General features: G+C 34.2%; 1 protein-coding gene across 1 annotated transcript in view; it reads left to right on the top strand.

Annotated features, from left to right (window-relative positions):
- LOC106462880 (protein Skeletor, isoforms B/C-like) overlaps positions 1-3,435 on the top strand; it is a 67,799-nt gene extending 64,364 nt beyond the window's left edge. Inside the window, exon 15 of the mRNA XM_013922846.2 lies at positions 1,448-3,435. Coding sequence (XP_013778300.1) covers positions 1,448-3,262 — 1,815 coding nt within the window. The 3' untranslated portion in view covers positions 3,263-3,435. The remainder of the gene's footprint in view (positions 1-1,447) is intronic.
- Positions 3,436-8,686: the final 5,251 nt, after the last annotated feature.

Below are 8,686 nucleotides of genomic sequence, written 5' to 3'. Positions count from 1 at the left end.
CTCGTGTAGCTTTGCGCGAAATTGAAAAACAAACAAACAAACAAACAAAAATATACATATTGATCTACATACACAGAAATGTATTGCTAAAAAGCTTACATATTGATCTACATACACAGAAATAGTATTGCTAAAAAGCTTACATATTGATCTACATACAAAGAAACGTATAGTTATCAAAATATATATATATATATATATTGGTCTAAATACAGAAAAACGAAATATATATATTGAGCTACGTAGAGCTACCAAAACATACATTTTGGCATAAATACAGAGAAACGTACAGAAACAAAAATATACATATTCATCCCTAATTCAGGTTTAAATAGTGTAGATAACCCTGAAGAAAGTTTTTCATTTATTCTTTTATTTTGAATTAGTGTACAGGCTTTAGATGGTTTATAAAGATTTATTTTAAGATAAAACATATTTATACACAAATATGTGAAAGCGATTAAACGTCGAGTATTATGCTAAGTAGATATAAAAATATAGAAACATTCTTAACTTTATATTAACATCAGACGTAAGTTTTGTGCTCAATGGCTTGACTTGCCTTGGCAAATTTCATAGTCAGTGATTTTTTGACTGACTTTGTAACTTAAAGAACTGACTTAGTGAACTTACGGCTAGTTTTTTTTTGCCTTATTGAAAAGTTTGTAAATTAGAACTTCGCATACGTGACAACATTTTAACTTTTATCAGATTTATAGATGTGAAAATAGTTTCGATGTAAATTTTAATTAATATAAACAAGTTATTTGGAAGCCATCGATATGTTATTATAAAAAGATATGTTCCGATTTACAGCACATTTAAACATTAAAACTGCTAAGTTTTCTGTATGTTATCAACTGAATATTCTTTTTACAATAACAAGTTTTACATGTTTATAGTTTTAATGAAACAAAAGACGCTCTTTTGGACAAAATAATGTCTGTGAATATTTGTTATGAAGGTAAAAGTTAACAGAAGACTACAAGATTGATAATTTTAAAGATTATTAGGATTATTGACATTAATTTTAAAGAAAAATTAAGTAAGTTACAGAAAAAAAGCACATGTCCTCTGTCCTCATGAATTACACAGCTTACTATCTACAGTACTGCATATCTAAAGCAAAAACTGGAAGATTGGAAGTTATGAAAAATACCGATATTTATAAAGAATGTGGTTACTCTAAAACCTGCCTATAAATGCTAAATCTCTTTAAATTCATTAATGTTTTTTTAGTTAAGATGTCATAGTTTGTATTATTCATATATAATTCCAAAAGTTATAATTGTGAATAAAACGAAGTTTATCATTTCTGACCCTAATTATGATTGTACACACGTAGAAACAATGAGAACCAGTTCTTGAAGTTCCTGAATTAATTTAAAATATTTAGTTGAAGCGCTCGAGGTATTTAACAATCTTTTTTTTGTGTGTGAAATTGCAGTGTTACACTCATCGGTACCTCGGGTGGAAGATACACGTGGTTGATTCATGTGACGAGACTTTCCAACCGGCTGCTAGTACACTCAGGGTTTACAATAGTAACAACGAACAAGTCTTGCAGGGTATAAAGCCCAAGACTAGTCTAACAAAGCTAGAAAAACCTAACACCGCTTTTAAGACTAATGGACTTCCATTGTTCGAGGCTTCAGATGATGTTATATCACCAGAGATAAATTTCACAGGAAACAGAAAGCCAGGCATTAGTCACGAACAAGTCCTTCATCATGAACTGTATGCACCTAGTTATCAACTGCATACGCAGGAAAAAGTCATCAATAACGAGACTGAATATAACATATCACATAAGGACAAACAATCTGCAACTCATGATGTGTACAGTGTACCGCAGAGGGATACTTCGTCAACAGGTTATAATTTACAGCAGTCATCTTTTCTTAACAAACCATACAGTGTCCACGGAGACGTTACTAAAAACGCGTCTGTTAAGGAAGAGCAATATGTGTACTATATCCCTGTGGGTCAGTTAAACAGGGATTTCCCTCGTGCTCCGGTCCAGGCAAGCCATTTATCAACTTTTAGTTCGAGATCTTCTGAGCCTCAAACTGGGTCGTTTTTTCTTGACAATTCTAAACACATTAGTCATCATATCAACAAAAACAAGAAAAGGCAACTGGAACAAAATGCACCTGTTATAAAATTCGAAGGAGGATTCAGACCTATACTGACTTCATATAGTGAGGATCGTTTTCCAGATCCTACAACCCCTCCACCAAATGACCCAAGGCCATTCCCATTAAGCGAACATGATTCTGTTCCATTTCACGGGGCCTTCAAGCCTGGTGAACCTGATTTCAGCGGGTTTGGTGTTTCTAAGTTTGGTCAAGCAGTAGCAGCACTGCCTAATGTTCATTCAAATATTGAGATAAATCCTCAACAAACAGAAATATTTCGAAAACCAGTTTTACCACCTTCCAGTGTTCAACTTCCTTCTGCAGAAGAACGTAGTGACGCTCATTTACCCGGAACGGCGCACTTCTCACAAAAGCAGCAGCAAGAACAACCTAACTATGGCAATGAAAACGATCAGGAAGTAACTAATCCCATAGTTGCCGCTTCTCAGTTGAGTTACATGTATGCTGCTCAAGATACTGGGGGAAAACATAACCATGGCAAAGAAACTTCAGAGAATATTCCATTAAAACATAGTTTAAACACAAGTAATCAGGACGACTTGAAAAGTCAGCATAACCATCCTGGTGCTTATGAGCTCTCTGTAAACGACGAGAAAGATGTGTCCCAATTGACAAACTCCGATGAGTTAAACTTAAACCCTCAACCCGTTGGTCATTCAGAAGATATATCTGAAAACTCTTATTCAGGATCCTACTATCAGCTAGCAGATATTTATTCTGATGCCAGCTCAACGGTAGAAGAAACACAAGGGGACACAGCAGAAGAATCCTATGATCACTACAACAACGAGTTTGGTAATCACGAAGTCCAGCTTAGCACCAAGAAAAGCAACAGAACGTTGACCGAAGATTTATATCTATATCCAAACAGTTATAATCCACCTACTGATCAGCAGTCAACAGCAAAATATGGTCACGTAGAAACTCTTCAGTTGCATCCTACATACGTTCAGTCTTCAGAAGAAGATGAGAAGAATGGCTCAGATTACAACATCCTTTCTCAGGTTATGGACTTGATTAATAACCCTGTAATAAACCACGACCAACTAGGCAGTGAAGATAACCCTAAGAGCGTAGTTAGAAGGTCAACAAAACTTCTGTAGAACTTGAGGAAACAACAGCAACATATAAATATATATATATATATATTCTTATGTAATAGCTTCTATGAGAAGAGATGCTAAAATAATGCAATAATAATTACAATTAATAACAAGTTAGTCTTAATTATGAGTAACAGGCAAACTGCAATAAGCTATCTGTTTGAACAAGCTACTGTAGCTCCTGGTATTTTCCATCATAGTAAACACTATCTATTTGAATACGCTACTGTAGCTCCTGGTATTTTCCATCATAGTAAACACTATCTATTTGAATACGCTACTGTAGCTCCTGGTATTTTCCATCATAGTAAACACTATCTATTTGAACACGCTACTGTAGCTCCTGGTATTTTCCATCATAGTAAACACTATCTATTTGAATACGCTACTGTAGCTCCTGGTATTTTCCATCATAGTAAACACTATCTATTTGAACACGCTACTGTAGCTCCTGGTATTTTCCATCATAGTAAACACTATCTATTTGAATACGCTACTGTAGCTCCTGGTATTTTCCCTCATAATAAACACTATCTATTTGAACACGCTATTGTAGCTCCTGGTTTAGATACGTGTTCATCGTTCTCACTTTATTTCGGTTGATACCTCAAAACCAGATTTATATTTCAAATGAGTATATGTCGAAGATACTGAATCCCACGTGTTATTCTTAATAACTTATTATTTTAGCCTTGTAATATTCTTCTGAGATGTTTTTTTTAATCTTACCCCTGAAATGTTGATTTAGTTCACAAACCCAGGAGTGTCAATTACGGACGGATACATTTATTATATCAACTTCAACCTGATTGTACTGGTTAATAGTTGCAATAAAGTTACGTGACTTATCTTTTGCTTGGTTTTACACGTTAATATACTGGTTTTTAATAATGCGTACTGTTTTAATTATCAATTATAATTTCATTAAGCCTCTACTCATAAAAAATTCAATGCAGATATTTATATGGTCCCACAGAATTGGTAGTTTTAAAGTATTAGCTTTACACTTTATAAACCAATTAAAATAGCTTTATTAAAAGTTATAACCAAGAAAACAAGGAAATGATTTATATTTTTCGTTTTCGTTTATCATTCTTTCTCAGTCAAGTATCAATGAACTATTTCAATTATGGTCTTAATTTAATGACTTCTTATCTTTCTTACAAGGTGTAAATTGCTACTTTTAGTCCCTTTGTGCACAGCGAGGTAAAATTGAGCAAATCGATACTGTTATATTTAACTATCTTGCCTCCAAATGAGATGTTACGCGATTTTCCCCATTTCTGTGCCAAAACATTCTTCTTTACTCGTACAGATCTCTGAAGAAGAACTGAAACTCAAAAGTCCACATGAGTTCAGTCTACAGTTTAGTTATTAAGATGTTCAAGGTTTTAGTAGAAAGGTAATTCCCAACCAAATCTTCTTCATCGTATGTGTCATTAAATCTTGTTTAGTTGCATTGTAGTAGAAACCTTTGTGAGCAGTTTCTATCGACCATATTGTCAAGAAATGAGTGTTTAAGATGGTATACTTTTCCTAACTGAACGTTTATAAAAAAATTATTATTGAAATTTAGACTTTAGAATTTAAAAATTTTTTTGCTGGACGATTTTCTTCCCTTCCTGTGGGTAAACTACACACATTGCAACTTCAGAGAATCGTCCAACGAATGTTTATGAGTTGAAGCAAAGGTTATCATTTTTACTACTGCCCACATTTTAAGGAATAATACTTGTTTTATGCATGACTATTTATCCATTTTTAATGAAAACCCCTCCCACCAGTGGCACAATGGTATGTCTGCGGACTTGCACCACTATAAACCGCGTTTCGATACCCGTAGTGGGCAGAGCACAGATAGACCATTATGTAGCTTTGCGCTTAACTACAAACAAACAAACGAAAAGCCCCAAAAGAAAATATTGAATTGATCAAAGTAAACTCACCACTAATTAAACTCTTCAATATTCTTTCATTTTTTATTGGTAATCGATATTCCTTATCCGAATGAAAGGAACTACAGCGTAAGAGAAGAAGAAATAAAACTCAAATTACACTCATCCCAAAAAGGTGAGTCCTTGGAGGAATGTACCCATCAGTCGGATGGAGTAATAAACAAATCATTATGTAATCGCAGTGAGAAATAAATGTTTCTCATTGAATGGTTGTTTGGCAGTTGTTAATGTCTCTTAACATATTTGTTTATTATGCCAAACGCAATCTGTGATATGAATATGACAGATTATTATATGTAAATTCAATTACGATATCTAACGAGATTTTAGGTCATTTTAACTACTAATTGAAGTTAGATTATTATTAGACGTGTTAAATTGCATAAACAGAACAGCCATGTTTCTGCCAATGGGAAGTTGGAAGAATAATTTACTAAAATCATTAACCCTCCACTTGATGAAACTTGATCAGATTTTACTAAAATCATTAACCCTCCACTTGATGAAACTTGATCAGATTTTACTGAAATCATTAACCCTCCACTTGATGAAACTTGATCAGATTTTACTAAAATCGTTAACCCTCCACTTGATGAAACTTGATCAGATTTTACTAAAATCATTAACCCTCCACTTGACGAAACTTGATCAGATTTTACTAAAATCATTAACCCTCCACTTGACGAAACTTGATCAGATTTTACTAAAATCATTAACCCTCCACTTGACGAAACTTGATCAGATTTTACTAAAATCATTAACCCTCCACTTGATGAAACTTGATCAGATTTTACTAAAATCATTAACCTTCCACTTGATAAAACTATCAGATTTTACTAAAATCATTAACCCTCTACTTGATGAAACTTGATCAGATTTTACTAAAATCATTAACCCTCCACTTGATGAGACTTTACTTTTCTGTAAAAGATTTGCTTATTTCAGGTAAGCATCTGTAAATAAATGAAAAACTTAGAAAAAAAAAGACATTCATTACTGGGTGAGATTTTGGGAACTGTACTTGTACTTTCTCCTGAATAGAAATTTTCCAAAGGAGGTCCGAGAAAAAACCCAACGATACTTAGTTTCAAATATCCGTTGTTCAATCGAGAAACTCAGTTGTACTTTTCTGAGGATAAATCTACTTAGGGAATGAATAATTGTTTGTTTGTTTTTGAATTTCGCGCAAAGCTACACGAGGGCTATCTGCGCTAGACTAGAGGGAAGGCGGCTAGTCATCACCACCCACTGCCAACTCTTGGGCTACTCTTTTACCAACGAATAGTGGGATTGACCGTGACTTAATAATATCCCCACGGCTGAAAGGGCGAGCATGTTTGGTGGGACAGAGATTCGACCCACAGATTGCGAGGCGAGTGCCCTAATCACCTGGCCAAGAAATGAATAAAGTATTGAAACATTCTTATTAATTATCTCTTAATAGGTAATTTTACCCTTTCATAAAAAGTCATTATTCACTGTTTAAATATTTTAGACACTTAGATGATCACTAAAATTTTGAACAAAACGAAACTCATTTATTGTAAATATTTGATTACAAATGTTAAAATAATTTAATGAAACTCATATTGTGTGTGATAAGTTTGGTATGGTGGGTCATGTTTTTAACTAAAGCATCATATAATCATTACACCCCTCGTGATGTCACTAAAACTTACGACGTAGATGTTAACGTAGGAACAGTAGATAAAGTTCTTGACTAAGGTATTGTGTAATCATTAAAAGTCACACTGTGAGCGTGGGGAAATGGTTAATGTTTTTGAATGAAAACTCTGTGTCAGAAAAAAGACTAAAAATTATATTACATGTGATATTGCGAGGACGCTAGTTAATGTTATTGACATTGTGTAATCGCTACAAACGATCGATATATCATTAAGACTCAAAATTTGGTGATAAGGTAGAGACGATGGTAAGTATTAAATTTACATAATGCTAATTCTCATAAATTCAGTTAGAAAGACAGAAATTATAAATCAAGTTGGACCAGATGTTGTGAGGTTGTACAGAGGAAGTTTTATTACACCATACCTATCTTGTTTCCTCATTTTTTGTTGCACCTATTCCTACACTTTCGGTATTTTAAAAATATTATTTTTCACTTGTATTCAACTATTAAGAAAAATGATTTGTACGAGCGTAACGAACCCATAAGTAAGGGGCAGTTTAAAATCCTCACTACGGCCAACAATGATTTGTACGAGCGTAACGGACCCATAAGTAAAGGACAGTTTAAAATTCTCACTACGGCCAACAATGATTTGTACGAGCGTAACGAACCCATAAGTAAAGGGTAGTTTAAAATCTTCACTACGGCCAACAATGATTTGTACGAGCGTAACGAACCCATAAGTAAAGGGCAGTTTAAAATCCTCACTACGGCCAACAATGATTTGTACGAGCGTAACGAACCTATAAGTAAAGGGCAGTTTAAAATCCTCACTACGGCCAACAATGATTTGTACGAGCGTAAACCCATAAGTAAAGGGCAGTTTAAAATCCTCACTACGGCCAACAGTAAACAAGAACTGCACATAAAGGAGAATCTATTAGTTTTAAGATTCAAACCTAAATTAAACGAACAGAATAGCATGATGGTAAATGTTCCTGATTAAGGCCTTCTCTAACATTACACATCGTCGTGACATCATTAAGACTCAAACAGTAGGTGATAAGATAAATACGGTATATAAGGTTCTTGATTAAGGCCTTCTCTAACATTACACATCGTCAACAACGATGCAAGTTTTAGCAGCATTACGAGTGTTTGTAATGATGCAAAAAGCTTTGATCAAGAACATTAACTACCGTTCCCACTCTGTCAACAACGATGCAAGTTTTGGAGAAATTACAAGTGTTTGTAATGATTATGAAATGCTTTAGTCCAGAACAATAACCACTTTCCTACCTTTTCACCTACGAGTTGAATTATAGTGAAGTCACAACGGTTTACAATGATACCAAGTGCGTTAGTCAAAAATAAATCAGCCTTCCTCTCTTATCACTTATGAAGTAAGTTTTATTGACGTTACGAGGGTTTGTAATGATTAGAAAATGCTTTAGTCAAGAACATTATATACCGTATCTATCTTATCACCTACTGTTTGAGTCTTAATGATGTCACAACGATGTGTAATGTTAGTGAAGGCCTTAATCAAGAACTTTATATACCGTATCTATCTTATCACCTACTGTTTGAGTCTTAATGATGTCACGACGATGTGTAATGTTAGTGAAGGCCTTAATCAAGAACATTATACACCTCATCTATCTTATCACCTACTGTTTGAGTCTTAATGATGTCACAATGCCGCTAAAACTTGCATCGTTGTTGACAGAGTGGGAACGGTAGTTAACGTTCTTGATCAAAGCTTTTTGCATCATTACAAACACTCGTAATACCGCTAAAACTTGCATCGTTGTTGACAGAGTGGGAACGGTAGTTAAC

The sequence above is a fragment of the Limulus polyphemus genome, unplaced genomic scaffold (assembly GCF_000517525.1).
Source record: "Limulus polyphemus unplaced genomic scaffold, Limulus_polyphemus-2.1.2 Scaffold1274, whole genome shotgun sequence".
Taxonomy (NCBI): domain Eukaryota; kingdom Metazoa; phylum Arthropoda; class Merostomata; order Xiphosura; family Limulidae; genus Limulus; species Limulus polyphemus.
Note: the sequence above shows the minus strand (reverse complement) of the source record. Positions and strands in the feature narration are given on the sequence as shown.